Genomic DNA, 17,567 nt, shown 5'->3' on the forward strand with positions numbered 1-17,567 from the left:
ATCGATAAGAGAATCGATAAAGAATCGAATCGTTAAATAGAATCGAAAATGGAATCGGAATCATGAAAATCTTATCAATACCCATCCCTAGATACAGCAGTGCTACATTCTCTTTATGCAACTGGTTAAAAATAATAATAATAATAATAATAAAAGAAAGCAGTCCAACTGTCCATGAACATCAAACCAAACCCAAGCAAATTCAGTACCTTGATGAGATTGATCTGATGCTCGGCACAGAGGGCCTCCACCAGCATGACGTACATGGGCTCATCGCAGTTGGCAGCAAGCACGCAGAGATGGGCTTGACGTCTATGAAAGAACAGGGGGAAAAAAAAACATTAACTCACATTAAAGGCTACTACATTGTACCATTCACACTTTAAACTGATAGGATGGCTCAGATACACGTGAGAAGTTAAAGCTCTCTCAAAGGTTTAAGACTTACTTGTCCAGAGCCTTGGCAGCCTCACGGATACCTCGGGCCAGGCCATCGTGGATGAGTGCGGTCTTGAGCACTTCAGGGAGAGCGGTGTTGACATCCATCACACCTCCGGCAGGACTGCTGTTGGAAGTAAGATGAAAACAATCTTAAAATTTTTGAGGAAGATGAGCACAAGAAATTGGGGTCTCTTCAACTGAGCTTTTGGCATGTCAGAGCGGCGAGCGTCTCACTCATTGTAGAGTGAAGGGGTATCTGACAAAAGATGGGATCATCAGTCATGCACAAAAGCTCAGCTGGAAAAAAACAAAATAATGAAATTTCAGAATAATATCCAGACTAAAACCTTAAAACTTCCATCTATAACAGGTTTATCAAGCCTTCCTGCATCTAAACTGGACTAATATAAACGCGTCGTATACAACGGTTTGGAACTCCTCTCTTGCCAAGTTAAAATTAATTGTAAATGTTGCAGCCAGACTGCTGACTGGCGTTGGCAGTCTTGCACTGGCTCCATGTGCATTACAGATTTCTGTAAAACGAGGCATGTGCTTAAAGCCTTAAACGACATGATATAGCCCATCAAGGTGTACATGTTTAGCTTCTCAATCAATTAAATCTGAGCTGAAGAAAGGCCAACTGAGTCAGTGTTCTACACAACGCTGTCACATTATAGTACAGGCTCAACTGTATTTCAGACAGAAATTGGGTAACAATTGGCAATCTCCTCACAGTGTTCAGTAGAGGGAGCCAAATTATCATCAGCGATACAGCTAGGGATGGGTATCGAAAACCGGTTCTTGTTGAGAACCGGTTCCCACGGTTTCAATTCCTTGGAATTGTTTGCCATTTTTGCAAACGATTCCCTTATCGATTCCAGTCGCCCCGAATGACATCACCACGTTGCGGAGCGTCATTTACCTGGCAGGAAACATGGCGGCCCAAACGCTAAAAAGTTTGGTTATACTTTACGAGAACAGATGACAACAGGGCAACTTGCAATACTTGCAAAGTAGATATTTCATTTAAGGGAGGAAACACTACGAATATGCAAAAGCATTTGCTCACAAAACACGCGATAACCTTAAATGAATGTCGTGTTTTTAATTCCGCTCCGGACTCGTGAATCTCAACCCAGCAGCAGCGGTAACGTTTGCACGTCCTCTCCCGTTAATGCGGCAGGTAAATAATCAACTAACAGTGCATATTATGTGAGCGCGATCTGCTTTATTACAAAACCTGCCATTACTGTGCATTTAGGTGACCATGATGAGAGAGACAGACAGAGTCTGTCTGGCGCTCGCTGGCAGTTGTCGCTGCAGTCTACCGGTAGCGTCTCCTTTCAGGCCAGGATAGATGAATGTCACCGAGCAGTGACTAAGTTTGTGGTAAAAGGCTTGCACCCATTTGCCACAGCAGATGCCCCCGATTTTCGGTAAGTGAATGTGTTTAATTGTAGGCAGGGACATTACTGGATATTCTTGTGTAATTGCTACAGAATAATTTATGTTATACTTTGTTATTGCTACAGAAGAATATTTATTTTATTGTTTTACATTTACAATTTTTTTCCCCTGGGCACACTGTGACACCCCATTGAAGAGCCATAGGCTGTGGATCTCTTAAGATCTCACTGTTGGGTTTGTAAGGCCATGTTACTCCTAAATTTCTATCTTGTTCAAAGAGAAGATATAAAACAAAGTTCTAAGCTAATCGACCTTAGTGTTCTCCTTTTTTTTTAAAAAAGGAATCGATAAGAGAATCGATAAAGAATCGAATCGTTAAATAGAATCGAAAATGGAATCGGAATCATGAAAATCTTATCAATACCCATCCCTAGATACAGCAGTGCTACATTCTCTTTATGCAACTGGTTAAAAATAATAATAATAATAATAATAATAAAAGAAAGCAGTCCAACTGTCCATGAACATCAAACCAAACCCAAGCAAATTCAGTACCTTGATGAGATTGATCTGATGCTCGGCACAGAGGGCCTCCACCAGCATGACGTACATGGGCTCATCGCAGTTGGCAGCAAGCACGCAGAGATGGGCTTGACGTCTATGAAAGAACAGGGGGAAAAAAAAACATTAACTCACATTAAAGGCTACTACATTATACCATTCACACTTTAAACTGATAGGATGGCTCAGATACACGTGAGAAGTTAAAGCTCTCTCAAAGGTTTAAGACTTACTTGTCCAGAGCCTTGGCAGCCTCACGGATACCTCGGGCCAGGCCATCGTGGATGAGTGCGGTCTTGAGCACTTCAGGGAGAGCGGTGTTGACATCCATCACACCTCCGGCAGGACTGCTGTTGGAAGTAAGATGAAAACTATCTTAAAATTTTGAGGAAGATGAGCACAAGAAATTGGGGTCTCTTCAACTGAGCTTTTGGCATGTCAGAGCGGCGAGCGTCTCACTCATTGTAGAGTGAAGGGGTATCTGACAAAAGATGGGATCATCAGTCATGCACAAAAGCTCAGCTGGAAAAAAACAAAATAATGAAATTTCAGAATAATATCCAGACTAAAAACTTAAAACTTCCATCTATAACAGGTTTATCAAGCCTTCCTGCATCTAAACTGGACTAATATAAACGCGTCGTATACAACGGTTTGGAACTCCTCTCTTGCCAAGTTAAAATTAATTGTAAATGTTGCAGCCAGACTGCTGACTGGGGTTGGCAGTCTTGCACTGGCTCCATGTGCATTACAGATTTCTGTAAAACGAGGCATGTGCTTAAAGCCTTAAACGACATGATATAGCCCATCAAGGTGTACATGTTTAGCTTCTCAATCAATTAAATCTGAGCTGAAGAAAGGCCAACTGAGTCAGTGTTCTACACAACGCTGTCACATTATAGTACAGGCTCAACTGTATTTCAGACAGAAATTGGGTAACAATTGGCAATCTCCTCACAGTGTTCAGTAGAGGGAGCCAAATTATCATCAGCGATACAGCTAGGGATGGGTTCCCACGGTTTCAATTCCTTGGAATTGTTTGCCATTTTTGCAAACGATTCCCTTATCGATTCCAGTCGCCCCGAATGACATCACCACGTTGCGGAGCGTCATTTACCTGGCAGGAAACATGGCGGCCCAAACGCTAAAAAGTTTGGTTATACTTTACGAGAACAGATGACAACAGGGCAACTTGCAATACTTGCAAAGTAGATATTTCATTTAAGGGAGGAAACACTACGAATATGCAAAAGCATTTGCTCACAAAACACGCGATAACCTTAAATGAATGTCGTGTTTTTAATTCCGCTCCGGACTCGTGAATCTCAACCCAGCAGCAGCGGTAACGTTTGCACGTCCTCTCCCGTTAATGCGGCAGGTAAATAATCAACTAACAGTGCATATTATGTGAGCGCGATCTGCTTTATTACAAAACCTGCCATTACTGTGCATTTAGGTGACCATGTCTGGCGCTCGCTGGCAGTTGTCGCTGCAGTCTACCGGTAGCGTCTCCTTTCAGGCCAGGATAGATGAATGTCACCGAGCAGTGACTAAGTTTGTGGTAAAAGGCTTGCACCCATTTGCCACAGCAGATGCCCCCGATTTTCGGTAAGTGAATGTGTTTAATTGTAGGCAGGGACATTACTGGATATTCTTGTGTAATTGCTACAGAATAATTTATGTTATACTTTGTTATTGCTACAGAAGAATATTTATTTTATTGTTTTACATTTACAATTTTTTTCCCCTGGGCACACTGTGACACCCCATTGAAGAGCCATAGGCTGTGGATCTCTTAAGATCTCACTGTTGGGTTTGTAAGGCCATGTTACTCCTAAATTTCTATCTTGTTCAAAGAGAAGATATAAAACAAAGTTCTAAGCTAATCGACCTTAGTGTTCTCCTTTTTTTTTAAAAAAAGGAATCGATAAGAGAATCGATAAAGAATCGAATCGTTAAATAGAATCGAAAATGGAATCGGAATCATGAAAATCTTATCAATACCCATCCCTAGATACAGCAGTGCTACATTCTCTTTATGCAACTGGTTAAAAATAATAATAATAATAATAATAAAAGAAAGCAGTCCAACTGTCCATGAACATCAAACCAAACCCAAGCAAATTCAGTACCTTGATGAGATTGATCTGATGCTCGGCACAGAGGGCCTCCACCAGCATGACGTACATGGGCTCATCGCAGTTGGCAGCAAGCACGCAGAGATGGGCTTGACGTCTATGAAAGAACAGGGGGAAAAAAAAACATTAACTCACATTAAAGGCTACTACATTATACCATTCACACTTTAAACTGATAGGATGGCTCAGATACACGTGAGAAGTTAAAGCTCTCTCAAAGGTTTAAGACTTACTTGTCCAGAGCCTTGGCAGCCTCATGGATACCTCGGGCCAGGCCATCGTGGATGAGTGCGGTCTTGAGCACTTCAGGGAGAGCGGTGTTGACATCCATCACACCTCCGGCAGGACTGCTGTTGGAAGTAAGATGAAAACAATCTTAAAATTTTGAGGAAGATGAGCACAAGAAATTGGGGTCTCTTCAACTGAGCTTTTGGCATGTCAGAGCGGCGAGCGTCTCACTCATTGTAGAGTGAAGGGGTATCTGACAAAAGATGGGGTCATCAGTCATGCACAAAAGCTCAGCTGGAAAAAAACAAAATAATGAAATTTCAGAATAATATCCAGACTAAAAACTTAAAACTTCCATCTATAACAGGTTTATCAAGCCTTCCTGCATCTAAACTGGACTAATATAAACGCGTCGTATACAACGGTTTGGAACTCCTCTCTTGCCAAGTTAAAATTAATTGTAAATGTTGCAGCCAGACTGCTGACTGGCGTTGGCAGTCTTGCACTGGCTCCATGTGCATTACAGATTTCTGTAAAACGAGGCATGTGCTTAAAGCCTTACACGACATGATATAGCCCATCAAGGTGTACATGTTTAGCTTCTCAATCAATTAAATCTGAGCTGAAGAAAGGCCAACTGAGTCAGTGTTCTACACAACGCTGTCACATTATAGTACAGGCTCAACTGTATTTCAGACAGAAATTGGGTAACAATTGGCAATCTCCTCACAGTGTTCAGTAGAGGGAGCCAAATTATCATCAGCGATACAGCTAGGGATGGGTATCGAAAACCGGTTCTTGTTGAGAACCGGTTCCCACGGTTTCAATTCCTTGGAATTGTTTGCCATTTTTGCAAACGATTCCCTTATCGATTCCAGTCGCCCCGAATGACATCACCACGTTGCGGAGCGTCATTTACCTGGCAGGAAACATGGCGGCCCAAACGCTAAAAAGTTTGGTTATACTTTACGAGAACAGATGACAACAGGGCAACTTGCAATACTTGCAAAGTAGATATTTCATTTAAGGGAGGAAACACTACGAATATGCAAAAGCATTTGCTCACAAAACACGCGATAACCTTAAATGAATGTCGTGTTTTTAATTCCGCTCCGGACTCGTGAATCTCAACCCAGCAGCAGCGGTAACGTTTGCGCGTCCTCTCCCGTTAATGCGGCAGGTAAATAATCAACTAACAGTGCATATTATGTGAGCGCGATCTGCTTTATTACAAAACCTGCCATTACTGTGCATTTAGGTGACCATGTCTGGCGCTCGCTGGCAGTTGTCGCTGCAGTCTACCGGTAGCGTCTCCTTTCAGGCCAGGATAGATGAATGTCACCGAGCAGTGACTAAGTTTGTGGTAAAAGGCTTGCACCCATTTGCCACAGCAGATGCCCCCGATTTTCGGTAAGTGAATGTGTTTAATTGTAGGCAGGGACATTACTGGATATTCTTGTGTAATTGCTACAGAATAATTTATGTTATACTTTGTTATTGCTACAGAAGAATATTTATTTTATTGTTTTACATTTACAATTTTTTTCCCCTGGGCACACTGTGACACCCCATTGAAGAGCCATAGGCTGTGGATCTCTTAAGATCTCACTGTTGGGTTTGTAAGGCCATGTTACTCCTAAATTTCTATCTTGTTCAAAGAGAAGATATAAAACAAAGTTCTAAGCTAATCGACCTTAGTGTTCTCCTTTTTTTTAAAAAAAGGAATCGATAAGAGAATCGATAAAGAATCGAATCGTTAAATAGAATCGAAAATGGAATCGGAATCATGAAAATCTTATCAATACCCATCCCTAGATACAGCAGTGCTACATTCTCTTTATGCAACTGGTTAAAAATAATAATAATAATAATAATAAAAGAAAGCAGTCCAACTGTCCATGAACATCAAACCAAACCCAAGCAAATTCAGTACCTTGATGAGATTGATCTGATGCTCGGCACAGAGGGCCTCCACCAGCATGACATACATGGGCTCATCGCAGTTGGCAGCAAGCACGCAGAGATGGGCTTGACGTCTATGAAAGAACAGGGGAAAAAAATAAAATTAACTCACATTAAAGGCTACTACATTATACCATTCACACTTTAAACTGATAGGATGGCTCAGATACACGTGAAAAGTTAAAGCTCTCTCAAAGGTTTAAGACTTACTTGTCCAGAGCCTTGGCAGCCTCACGGATACCTCGGGCCAGGCCATCGTGGATGAGTGCGGTCTTGAGCACTTCAGGGAGAGCGGTGTTGACATCCATCACACCTCCGGCAGGACTGCTGTTGGAAGTAAGATGAAAACAATCTTAAAATTTTGAGGAAGATGAGCACAAGAAATTGGGGTCTCTTCAACTGAGCTTTTGGCATGTCAGAGCGGCGAGCGTCTCACTCATTGTAGAGTGAAGGGGTATCTGACAAAAGATGGGATCATCAGTCATGCACAAAAGCTCAGCTGGAAAAAAACAAAATAATGAAATTTCAGAATAATATCCAGACTAAAAACTTAAAACTTCCATCTATAACAGGTTTATCAAGCCTTCCTGCATCTAAACTGGACTAATATAAACGCGTCGTATACAACGGTTTGGAACTCCTCTCTTGCCAAGTTAAAATTAATTGTAAATGTTGCAGCCAGACTGCTGACTGGCGTTGGCAGTCTTGCACTGGCTCCATGTGCATTACAGATTTCTGTATAACGAGGCATGTGCTTAAAGCCTTAAACGACATGATATAGCCTATCAAGGTGTACATGTTTGGCTTCTCAATCAATTAAATCTGAGCTGGGGAAAGGCCAACTGAGTCAGTGTTCTACACAATGCTGTCACTAGGTTTCAAATAAGTTACTGCTAGAATGTCAAAGCCCTTAAATACTTCAGATCAGTGAGAAGACTTCAGGTTACTCAAAAACATGCCTGTTTAATACTCCACATATATTTTTCATACATAGCTGCACTAAAGGCACGACTACTACTTCTAAACCCCTTGAAGAGCAATATAACAAAGATCAAGGTGATTACACTAGTGATCATTAAAGGGAAGAGGAATTGTAAACGTCAGTGGAGCTGCCGCATATCAGTATCTCAGGTTAATTTTAAACTAGATTTACTATTGTGTGATTGTATAAACCTGTTAAACATTAGACCCCTGGACCAGACTATGGACATGTCTCATTTATGAGCTTTCTATTGTGTGCCTTTCTCTCGTTTTGTACACATTTCTCTTGATTTGCACATATTTCTTGTGACTGTATACATTTCTCCTGTTTGCCATTTATCTGGCTGGTGACCATTTATATTTTTTTCCTGCACAGTTGGTGTGGAGCACCCACAATTGCGTTGTACATGTACAATGACAATAAAGGGCTATTCAATTCAATTTTATAGCAAATTGCTACATGCGTGCCGGTGTTGTGCCAAAAAGTGATTGTCTGCCATAAACTGATTTCCGGTATTTGCCAAAAACTGATTGCTCCTATTTAAACTGCTATAAAGTAACTTGTTGGGCTATAATATGTTAAACACATGACAAAGTCATCCATAGTCAGCTAGCCACTTGTCTCATGTGAAATATTCCCTTTTACGCTATAAAGCACACTGTTACCAAAAAGCTTGATGTTTACAAGGTCACTATCTTCTCCTAAACAAATTTCAGCTGTAGTTTAACTACGGCTCGTTTAAGTAACTTTTATTATCAAGTCATCATAGACACAAACGTCTTGCTCACCCTTCCTCGGCCATTGTAGATTTGCGATGGATGGTGAACTAAAAGTTCTGCAATAAAGAAGAAATGTGATATAAAAGTTATTATCCATTGTAAAGGGCCAACTCTTATGAATGTACAACTTAAGATGTTTGATTAATCCAGACGATTGTGTCAGGAGTTGAGGGAACGCACCTTTCCTGCAGATGAGCAGCGAGTAAAGAGGACGTCATAAGCCCGCGACGCGAATTTAACACCAGCAGGCCCCAATCTGCGCCTCACTGTGGCGCCAGATGAGCTGCCTGTTGTAGCTTTAGTTAACAGCTGAAACTACAACTTGCCTCCTAGATATTATTCATGTCTGCCAATACAGGCGAAAAAAAAACGTTTTATGACCCACAGACACAATTCAGACAAATACATCTCAAGGACAGATACATATTTATTCATGCCGTTAGATAAACTCGTCATATGGGGTACTTCTTAATGTCATTCAACATTTCCCATTGGACATTTTCACAGTGTAAACACTGACTCAGAAACCGTGGATTTTGATCTTACTGGAATTTTCTTCCTTTAAATATTTAGAGGAAAACAAGCAAACCAAAGAAGTTTAAGCTTCTTTGGTTTGTAGACACCCTGATTTTATCATTTCAGCCTTAAAGTCAAAAAGAATTGTCTGGATGTCTTTTGAATCTTTTTCTCTCAAATTCACACCAATTTTCATTTCACATAAATGATTAGTTTAGAAATGTGTTAGTGAGTTTCCATTCTTCATTTTACTACAACAAATCAAAATACTTTTTACACCTGTTCTGTACGGGATGTAGTCATTACGGATTTCAGATGGGGAAAAAGTAAACAAGATAGCAAAATTGTCAGGATCCTGGGTCATTTGACCCAGCGTTCTTAGTTTTTCTGTGTTCCTGTGTCATTTTAAGTTCATTTGTTATTCTATGGGTCCTAAGTTGTTCAGGTTAATTTACTAGATTTCCCCTCGTGTCTTTATCCCCCTTGTCTCCCTCTGTGTGCTTTGTTCATACTCCTCGTGTTCTGTTTTTTCCTCTTTCCGTCATGTTCTCTCTACCTCTCTCCGTGTACTCTCTGTGTTATGTTTAAGGTCTGTGTCTTGGTGTCAGCATTCTTTTTCTTTTTGGTCAAATAATTGGAAATTTTGATGCTCTTTTGTTTTTTCCTTCTGGTTTTTGTATTTTGTTTTCTTTCTGGTGGGTGGGGCTTGAAGATGTGTGTCATGATGTGTTGTGCCTTAATGTGTTTGAATGTCTTTTCTTTATTCAGAAATGTCTATGTATGTAGATACAAAGGAGAAAACTTATCCACATGACCTATGCATCTTCTTTCATAAAAGAAACAAGATCCTTAACACAACCTGTGATACTCTGAAACTAAAGTCACAAAATGACAGGGCTATAATAAGAAGGGAGAGCAATCTGTTAGTGAGCACACTGAGCCTAAAGCTAGAGTTTAACATCCCTATTGTGCTCTACCTGAACAGATTGCCTTTGAACCTTATACTGCATACATAACTCCTCTTAAGGTTATTTTCATGGTTTTTGCTTAAAAAAAAACATGAAAACCCAAAAACAAACGCAAACACCACACAGGTACCATTTCCTATTCTGCTGATGTACTGAGAGAGATGACAAACAATAGAATATTTTGATTTTTTTTCCTAAATTCAGAATAACAACTGTCCCATATTCAATATCCATTTTATGTACATTGAAGAATTCTAGGCCTTTGTTTTAATTTGATTATGGTTTATTTATAGTTCATAAAAACCATCAGAATACTTGATTTCAAGCAGTATAAACACTCTTTCCTTTGGTCTGCTCAAGTACCCACAACCTTAAGGAAGACTGCTGACTTGACAGTTCTCCGGGTCATGATCATTAACACCTTCCATAAGAAGGGTAAGCCACAGAAAGTCACTGTTGAAAGGCTGGTTGTTCACAGTGCTGTATCAACGCATATTCATGGAAAGCTGACTGGAAAGGAAAGGTGTCGTAGGAAAAGGTGCACAAGCAATGGGGATGCCAGCTGCCTTGAGGGCATTGTCAACAACTTGGGTGAGCATCACAATGAGTGGACCGAGGCTGGTGTCAGTGCAGGAGCCACCAGATGGAAAGAGGCTACAAATGTCAAATTCCTCATGTCAAACCACTGCTGAACCAGAAATGCGAGGAGCATCTTACCTGAGCTGAGGAGTAAAAGAAGTGGACTGCTGCTCTGTGGTCTCAAGTCACCTTTTCAGATTAAAGTAAATTTGGGATTTTCATTTGAAAATTAAGGTCCCTGAGTCTGGAGGAAGAGTGGAGATGCACCCAGTCAAGTTTTTTCAGTCTGATGATTTGGATTTTCATGTCAACTACTAGTGTTGATGGTAGTCGGTTCATTATGTTTCATCAAGTCCAAAGTCAATACAACCATCTACCAGGAAATTTTAAAGCACTTCATGCGTCCATTTGCTTACAATCTTTATAGAGATGCCAAAACCTGGCTCCTGCTTGCAGTACCAAACCTAATGGCTTCCCAACTGAATCTAACATGAACACGTGTTCTCTGTAGAGTTGCTAAAGTCAAGGGGAAGATGGAAAAATAATCTGACACCAAAATACAGACAATCTGAAGGCTGCTTTCAAAGCAAACTGGACTTTGATTATCAACTCAGCAGGTCCACAAACTGATGCAGTAATTTGAGGCAAAGGAGACGCCATTGAGTTCCATTTAAATGAAGCTGGGCATTTTCTGTATTATAAATTAATGATCTTAGGAAATATTCTAATTATCAGGCTTGATGTATGATTTCTTTGAGTTATAACCCATTATATTTAAACCAAAAGTAAAAGGCTTGAAATATTTCAAGTCATACTTGATAAAAGAATTAAATTATGCAACAAACTCGTGATAGTCTGGCTTTTTGATGTACTCGATTGTAACCTGAGGAAACGTATGCAAACCTGCACAAGGTAAATGGAAGGCTTCTCATGCAAAATGATTTCACATGCATCATGTAAAAAAAAAAAAATAAAAAAAATAATACATAAGCACTGTTATTAGACTTGGTGGTTTTCATGTCATTTTTTGGCACTAGTACTATAGCAAATAGAACAATCTAGACAACCAATTACTGTAATGGTATTCATCTCAACCATTTCATTTCTCTCCAATTAGGTAAAGGTTATTCCTTTATATTCTTTCTTGGATAATGTTCCATTTAAGTGCTTTCATGTGATGTTTGTGTTTTAACATTTCAAAGCTCTAATGTCCAATGTAATACATTGGGAGGCATTCAGTGTTACACTAAAACCAATAGAAAAACAATTTATATAAGTTTTTAAAGATGTTTTGAAAGCTTCAACAATGTTCATTATCTGACTGGCTTTTTAGGTTTAGTCAAACCAGCTAACACAGACAGCTACTCCATGGAGCCTAAACCATAGTAAGTGACCTCAACTTGAGGTCAAGTTAAGGTCACCAGGATTTAAACTTTTAGTAGATGCTCCTATGGTGTGAATTTCAAAACTCCACATTGCACGGTTCAAGTTTCACTCGTTCATACTCACAAATTTGGGATCCATGCTGCTTGACCATCAACATTTTCTGGCTAAGCAGTAAAAATGTTATCCAGAGGGCAAAGAGCTTTTTCCAAATAAAAAAAATAAATAAAAATTAAAAAAAAAATCAGAAATTCTCAATTTGGACAGTGAGCTCATAAAATGATGCACTAACCAAGCAACAAGATTGGTACACAGTGAAATAATGCTCAATATCCAACCAAGCAACTCAAATCAATAACACACTCAAGAGCCTCATTTCATCTTTTTATTGACACTTCATTTCTTGGACTTGAAGTATTCCTCAATCACATCCTTGGCCTGGGACTCCTTGCCATAATCCTGTAGGGGGGATAAATAAATAAAATTAAGGTCAACTGAGCCTAACATCACAGACATGTAAGGCTACAAACATTAAACAGCCATTTGGAAATAAATGCAAGTTTATTACGCAAGGGAAACATAACGAGCTACAATTAACATGTGTCCAGCTATATTTAAACACTACTTGTTTCGGTCTTTGTCATAAATTATAGCTCAATGCAGTGTGGAGGTGATCAGCTTGTTACACCGTGTCAACAACTCACCTCTGAATTTCGTTTAGTTCAGGCACACATGTTTACTGCAGCTGTGGTATAGGTATGCTGCTTAGATTGAGTTAAACACCAACTCAAGATACCCTGATTTTATAACTACACTAGTGATAACGCCGTGGCTTGCCTTCTAACTACTACTCGTAACTGGCCTCCAATTAAACACCGCATTGATTTCAAAATCCTACTGCTTACTTATAAAAATCATAAATAACATTGGACCCAGCTACCTTATTGATCTCCTTAGTGTGTATACTCCCAGCAGAACACAGATCTTCTGACCAATTGCTCTTGGTGCAACCTAGGTCACAGCTGAAACCCAGAGGTGACCGTGCCTTCGCTTCAGTTGCACCTAACCTCTGGAATAACCCTCATACTATTCGCACGTCTGATTCAATCCAGACCTTCAAGTCTCGATTGAAAACCCACCTTTTTAGCTTAGCCTTCCCGGCCTCCTACAGCATGCCTTTTAAGTGTACTTTCTTGCCCTTCCCTTTCTTTGCCTATATTGGTTTATTGTTTTTATCGTTAAGTCTTGCTTGCTTATCTGTGTACTTGTATACTTGGTTAATCAATGCCTTCCACCTGCTAGCTTCTCTGCTATCTGCTTTTGTACTTTACTACTGTTTTATTGGATGATGTGAAGCACTTTGGCTACCTCTGGTTTTAAATGTGCTATATAAATAAAGTTGTACTGTATTGTATTGTGATCATTAAAGGGAAGAGGAATTGCATGGATTGCCTTTATAGCACCTTTTTTGCTTACTGTTATTTGGTACTCTATGTAGCCATCCTTAGGGACCCCGGACACCACAGGCAGATGACGGGGCTTGTACGCTGGCTCCTCTCTAGCCAGGAGTTAAACAGCTGCATGGCATGAGGCACAGCAACTGCACTTGACTGGCAAATATAGTCCTAACTCATAACTCTTGTTTCTTTCGCTGTTATGTTAGAGGGATCTCACTGAATTTCCATTTAAGGTTTTCTATATAGATCAAAAGGCTAATCAAGTGGATTCAGACTTGCCAAAGAAAGAAAGCAGCATAATTACCTTAACAACGACGCAGCTGCAGCCAACCACCTTGCGTGGTTTACCCTCACGGTCGATCTTGCACAGACCAACCCACTCACCAAGCTTCTTGTTGTCATCAACCTGCAGGAGTTTAAAAGGTCACTTCAACTTCATGAACGAATTTAACTCAATACAGTAAAAATAATAATAAGCACGGGTAGAAGAGTGCATTATAGTCCAGGCTCAACTGTATCTCAGGCAGAAATTGGGTAACGATTGGCAATCTCCTCACAGTGTTCAGTAGAGGGAGCCAAATTATCATCAGCGATACAGCAGTGCTACATTCTCTTTATGCAACTGGTTAAAAAAATAAAACAAGAACGCAGTCCAACTGTCCATGAACATCAAACCAAACCCAAGCAAATTCAGTACCTTGATGAGATTGATCTGATGCTCGGCACAGAGGGCCTCCACCAGCTTGACGTACATGGGCTCATCGCAGTTGGCAGCAAGCACGCAGAGATGGGCTTGACGTCTATGAAAGAACAGGGAAAAAAAAAAAAATTAACTCACATTAAAGGCTACTACATTATACCATTCACACTTTAAACTGATAGGATGGCTCAGATACACGTGAGAAGTTAAAGCTCTCTAAAACATTTAAGACTTACTTGTCCAGAGCCTTGGCAGCCTCACGGATACCTCGGGCCAGGCCATCGTGGATGAGTGCGGTCTTGAGCACTTCAGGGAGAGCGGTGTTGACATCCATCACACCTCCGGCAGGACTGCTGTTGGAAGTAAGATAAAAACAATCTTAAAATTTTGAGGAAGATGAGCACAAGAAATTGGGGCCTCTTCAGCTGAGCTTTTGGCATGTCAGAGCGGCGAGCGTCTCACTCATTGTAGAGTGAAGGGGTATCCGACAAAAGATGGGATCATCAGTCATGCACAAAAGCTCAGCTGGAAAAAAATAAAATAATGAAATTTCAGACTAAAAACTTAAAACTTCCAACTATAACAGGTTTATCAAGCCTTCCTGCATCTAAACTGGACTACGACGGTTTGGGACTCCTCTATTGCCAAGTTACAATTAGTTGTAAATGTTGCAGCCAGACTGCTGACTGGGGTTGGCAGTCTTGCACTGGCTCCATGTGCATTACAGATTTCTGTATAACGAGGCATGTGCTTAAAGCCTTAAACGACATGATATAGCCTATCAAGGTGTACATGTTTGGCTTCTCAATCATTTAAATCTTTGCTGAAGAAAGGCCAACTGAGTCAGTGTTCTACACAACGCTGTCACTAGGTTTCAAATAAGTTACTGCTAGAATGTCAAAGCCCTTAAATACTTCAGATCAGTGAGAAGACTTCAGGTTACTGAAAAACATGCCTGTTTAAGACTCCACATATATTTTTCATACATAGCTGCACTAAAGGCAGGACTACTACTTCTAAACCCCTTGACTGTATTCATATATGAAGAGCAATATAACAAAAATCAAGGTGATTACACTAGTGATCATTAAAGGGAAGAGGAATTGTAAACATCAGTGAAGCTGCCACATATCAGTATCTCAGGTTAATTTTAACCTAGATTTACTATTGTGTGATTGTATAAACCTGTTAAACATTAGACCCCTGGACCAGACTATGGACATGTCTCATTTATGAGCCTTCTATTGTGTGCCTTTCTCTCGTTTTTGTACACATTTCTCTTGATTTGCACATATTTCTTGTGACTGTATACATTTCTCCTGTTTGCCATTTATCTGGCAGGTGACCATTTATATTTTATTCCTGCACAGTTGTGCACCCACAATTGCGTTGTACATGTACAATGACAATAAAGGGTTATTCAATTCAATTTTATAGTAAATTGCTACATGCGTGACGGCGGTAGTATAACTGAACCTCTATCCCTGCTAAGCTAGCCACTTGTCTCATGTGAAATACTCCCTTTTACGCTATAAAGCACACTGTTACCAAAAAGCTTATGTTTACAAGGTCACTATCCTCTCCTAAACAAATTTCAGCTGTAGTTTAACTACAGCTCGTTTAAGTAACTTTTATTATCAAGTTATCATAGACACAAACGTCTTACTCACCCTTCCTCGGCCATTGTAGATTTGCGATGGATGGTGAACTAAAAGTTCTGCAATGAAGAAGAAATGTGATATAAAAGTTATTATCCATTGTAAAGGGCCAACTCTTATGAATGTACAACTTAGGATGTTTGATTAATCCAGACGATTGTGTTAGGAGTTGAGGGAACGCACCTTTCCTGCAGATGAGCAGCGCGTAAAGAGGACGTCATAAGCCCGCGACGCGAATTTAACACCAGCAGGCCCCAATCTGCGCCTCACTGTGGCGCCAGATAAGTTGCCTGTTGTAGCTTTAGTTAACAGCTGAAACTACAAGTTGCCTCCTAGATATTATTCAGGTCTGCCAATACAGGCGAAAAAAACGTTTTATGACCCACAGACACAATTCAGACAAATACATCTCAAGGACAGATACACATTTATTCATGTCGTTAGATAAACTCGTCATATGGGGTACTTCTTAATGTCATTCAACATTTCCCATTGGACATTTTCACAGTGTAAACACTGACTCAGAAACCGTGGATTTTGATCTTACTGGAATTTTCTTCCTTTAAATGTTTAGAGGAAAACAAGCAAACCAAAGAAGTTTAAACCTTAAGAAAACGTTAAAAAATGATAAAACGTAAATAATAGTCCATAAATGCAACAGATGCATAATTTTCCTCAGAAATATATATTTTTTAATTTTAGGAAATACATTTTTTCAATAGAAAACATAATAACATAAAATATTATCTCCCCTACCAACTAAAAAAAAAATAATAAATACATTTAACCAGCTCTCACATGAATATGGAAACAACAACATGAGATGAGTAGAAAACAAAACAGCATACAATACAATAAATAAGCATCTACTTTGATGTGTAGATAATCAGAGCAAATTCATAGGAAGAGTGATGCTGTATTTTTAAAGGAGCCACATTAAACCGTGACCATGCTACTTCCTGGCTTTTTAGTGAAGTGGCTCAAAAATTGCCCCCTAGTGGCTGCGGGGGCCCTATGCATCTCTAAAGTCTACTTACAGCAATAAATTGCTCTGCAGAGAACTTTATAATGCATGATTTAAGACTGCATCACATTTTATTGTACTTGAGCTTCATTGGAACTCTGTTGCTTTAACATTAGACACCCTGATTTTATCATTTCAGCCTTAAAGTCAAAAAGAATTGTCTGGATGTCTTTTGAATCTTTTTCTCTCAAATTCACACCAATTTTCATTTCACATAAATGATTAGTTTAGAAATGTGTTAGTGAGTTTCCATTCTTCATTTTACTACAACAAATCAAAGTACTTTTTACACCTGTTCTGTACGGGATGTAGTCATTACGGATTTAGACAGGGGGAAAAAGTAAAAAAGATAGCAAAATTGTCAGGATCCTGGGTCATTTGACCCAGCGTTCTTAGTTTTTCTGTGTTCCTGTGTCATTTTAAGTTCATTTGTTATTCTATGGGTCCTAAGTTATTCAGGTTAATTAACTAGATTTCCCCTCGTGTCATTATCCCCCTTGTCTCCCTCTGTGTGACCGTGTATATAGTGGTGTGAGTTATTGTGCTTTGTTCATACTCCTCGTGTTTTGTGTTTTCCTCTTTCCGTCATGTTCTCTCTACCTCTCTCTGTGTACTCTCTGTGTTATGTTTAAGGTCCGCGTCTTGGTGTCAGCATTTTCAGTTTCATGTCCTCCCCGCGCTGTCATGTGTAATTGTCCTCAGCTGTGTTCCCCATGTGCTTCCACTTCCCTCATTACCTTCTGCGTATTTATGTCAGAGTCTCCCTTTGTTCCATGTCGTGTCG

The 17,567-nt window shown here is 39.8% G+C and overlaps 3 protein-coding genes and 9 non-coding genes across 12 annotated transcripts; all 12 read right to left on the minus strand.

Annotated features, from left to right (window-relative positions):
- Positions 1-209: 209 nt before the first annotated feature.
- Positions 210-4,638, minus strand: LOC134642958 (small ribosomal subunit protein eS12-like). The gene is made up of 5 exons (XM_063495074.2): positions 4,542-4,638; positions 2,643-2,759; positions 2,404-2,506; positions 449-565; positions 210-312 (listed from the first exon to the last, which is right to left on the minus strand). The coding sequence occupies exons 1-4, from the start codon at positions 4,604-4,606 to the stop codon at positions 521-523; spliced, it is 330 nt and encodes a 109-aa protein (XP_063351144.1). The 5' UTR covers positions 4,607-4,638; the 3' UTR covers positions 210-312; positions 449-520.
- Positions 650-726, minus strand: LOC134643925 (small nucleolar RNA SNORD101). Its single transcript, XR_010096435.1, has one exon. It is a non-coding gene; the product is annotated as a small nucleolar RNA SNORD101 (small nucleolar RNA).
- LOC134643935 (small nucleolar RNA SNORD100) lies at positions 1,131-1,214 on the minus strand. The gene has a single exon (XR_010096444.1). It is a non-coding gene; the product is annotated as a small nucleolar RNA SNORD100 (small nucleolar RNA).
- On the minus strand, positions 2,843-2,919 carry LOC134643926 (small nucleolar RNA SNORD101). Its single transcript, XR_010096436.1, has one exon. It is a non-coding gene; the product is annotated as a small nucleolar RNA SNORD101 (small nucleolar RNA).
- On the minus strand, positions 3,324-3,407 carry LOC134643936 (small nucleolar RNA SNORD100). The gene has a single exon (XR_010096445.1). It is a non-coding gene; the product is annotated as a small nucleolar RNA SNORD100 (small nucleolar RNA).
- On the minus strand, positions 4,542-8,701 carry LOC134642956 (small ribosomal subunit protein eS12-like). The gene is made up of 6 exons (XM_063495072.1): positions 8,679-8,701; positions 8,508-8,554; positions 6,948-7,064; positions 6,709-6,811; positions 4,781-4,897; positions 4,542-4,644 (listed from the first exon to the last, which is right to left on the minus strand). The coding sequence occupies exons 2-5, from the start codon at positions 8,519-8,521 to the stop codon at positions 4,853-4,855; spliced, it is 279 nt and encodes a 92-aa protein (XP_063351142.1). The 5' UTR covers positions 8,522-8,554; positions 8,679-8,701; the 3' UTR covers positions 4,542-4,644; positions 4,781-4,852.
- LOC134643924 (small nucleolar RNA SNORD101) lies at positions 4,981-5,057 on the minus strand. The gene has a single exon (XR_010096434.1). It is a non-coding gene; the product is annotated as a small nucleolar RNA SNORD101 (small nucleolar RNA).
- Positions 5,462-5,545, minus strand: LOC134643937 (small nucleolar RNA SNORD100). The gene has a single exon (XR_010096446.1). It is a non-coding gene; the product is annotated as a small nucleolar RNA SNORD100 (small nucleolar RNA).
- On the minus strand, positions 7,148-7,224 carry LOC134643927 (small nucleolar RNA SNORD101). Its single transcript, XR_010096437.1, has one exon. It is a non-coding gene; the product is annotated as a small nucleolar RNA SNORD101 (small nucleolar RNA).
- A 3,614-nt stretch (positions 8,702-12,315) lies between the features above and the next one.
- LOC134643074 (small ribosomal subunit protein eS12) lies at positions 12,316-16,011 on the minus strand. Its single transcript, XM_063495282.1, has 6 exons — positions 15,943-16,011; positions 15,772-15,818; positions 14,338-14,454; positions 14,099-14,201; positions 13,706-13,807; positions 12,316-12,403 (listed from the first exon to the last, which is right to left on the minus strand). The coding sequence occupies exons 2-6, from the start codon at positions 15,783-15,785 to the stop codon at positions 12,341-12,343; spliced, it is 399 nt and encodes a 132-aa protein (XP_063351352.1). The 5' UTR covers positions 15,786-15,818; positions 15,943-16,011; the 3' UTR covers positions 12,316-12,340.
- On the minus strand, positions 13,915-13,998 carry LOC134643938 (small nucleolar RNA SNORD100). Its single transcript, XR_010096447.1, has one exon. It is a non-coding gene; the product is annotated as a small nucleolar RNA SNORD100 (small nucleolar RNA).
- Positions 14,538-14,614, minus strand: LOC134643921 (small nucleolar RNA SNORD101). Its single transcript, XR_010096431.1, has one exon. It is a non-coding gene; the product is annotated as a small nucleolar RNA SNORD101 (small nucleolar RNA).
- Positions 16,012-17,567: the final 1,556 nt, after the last annotated feature.

The sequence above is a fragment of the Pelmatolapia mariae genome, linkage group LG15 (genome assembly GCF_036321145.2).
Source record: "Pelmatolapia mariae isolate MD_Pm_ZW linkage group LG15, Pm_UMD_F_2, whole genome shotgun sequence".
Classification (NCBI taxonomy): Eukaryota; Metazoa; Chordata; class Actinopteri; order Cichliformes; family Cichlidae; genus Pelmatolapia; species Pelmatolapia mariae.

What these genes read in the sequence shown, in the direction of transcription:
- LOC134642958 (XM_063495074.2), bottom strand. Translation starts at nt 4,606, where the DNA reads ATGAGCCCATGTACGTCATGCTGGTGGAGGCCCTCTGTGCCGAGCATC. An exon ending in ATCAGATCAATCTCATCAAG is followed by an intron (nt 2,760 to 4,541) that starts GTACTGAATTTG and finishes TACTTCCAACAG; the next exon opens with CAGTCCTGCCGGAGGTGTGA. An exon ending in ATCAGATCAATCTCATCAAG is followed by an intron (nt 566 to 2,403) that starts GTACTGAATTTG and finishes TACTTCCAACAG; the next exon opens with CAGTCCTGCCGGAGGTGTGA.
- LOC134642956 (XM_063495072.1), bottom strand. An exon ending in GCTGCCAAGGCTCTGGACAA is followed by an intron (nt 6,812 to 6,947) that starts GTAAGTCTTAAA and finishes GTTCTTTCATAG; the next exon opens with ACGTCAAGCCCATCTCTGCG. An exon ending in ATCAGATCAATCTCATCAAG is followed by an intron (nt 4,898 to 6,708) that starts GTACTGAATTTG and finishes TACTTCCAACAG; the next exon opens with CAGTCCTGCCGGAGGTGTGA.
- LOC134643074 (XM_063495282.1), bottom strand. An exon ending in GCTGCCAAGGCTCTGGACAA is followed by an intron (nt 14,202 to 14,337) that starts GTAAGTCTTAAA and finishes GTTCTTTCATAG; the next exon opens with ACGTCAAGCCCATCTCTGCG. An exon ending in ATCAGATCAATCTCATCAAG is followed by an intron (nt 13,808 to 14,098) that starts GTACTGAATTTG and finishes AAACTCCTGCAG; the next exon opens with GTTGATGACAACAAGAAGCT.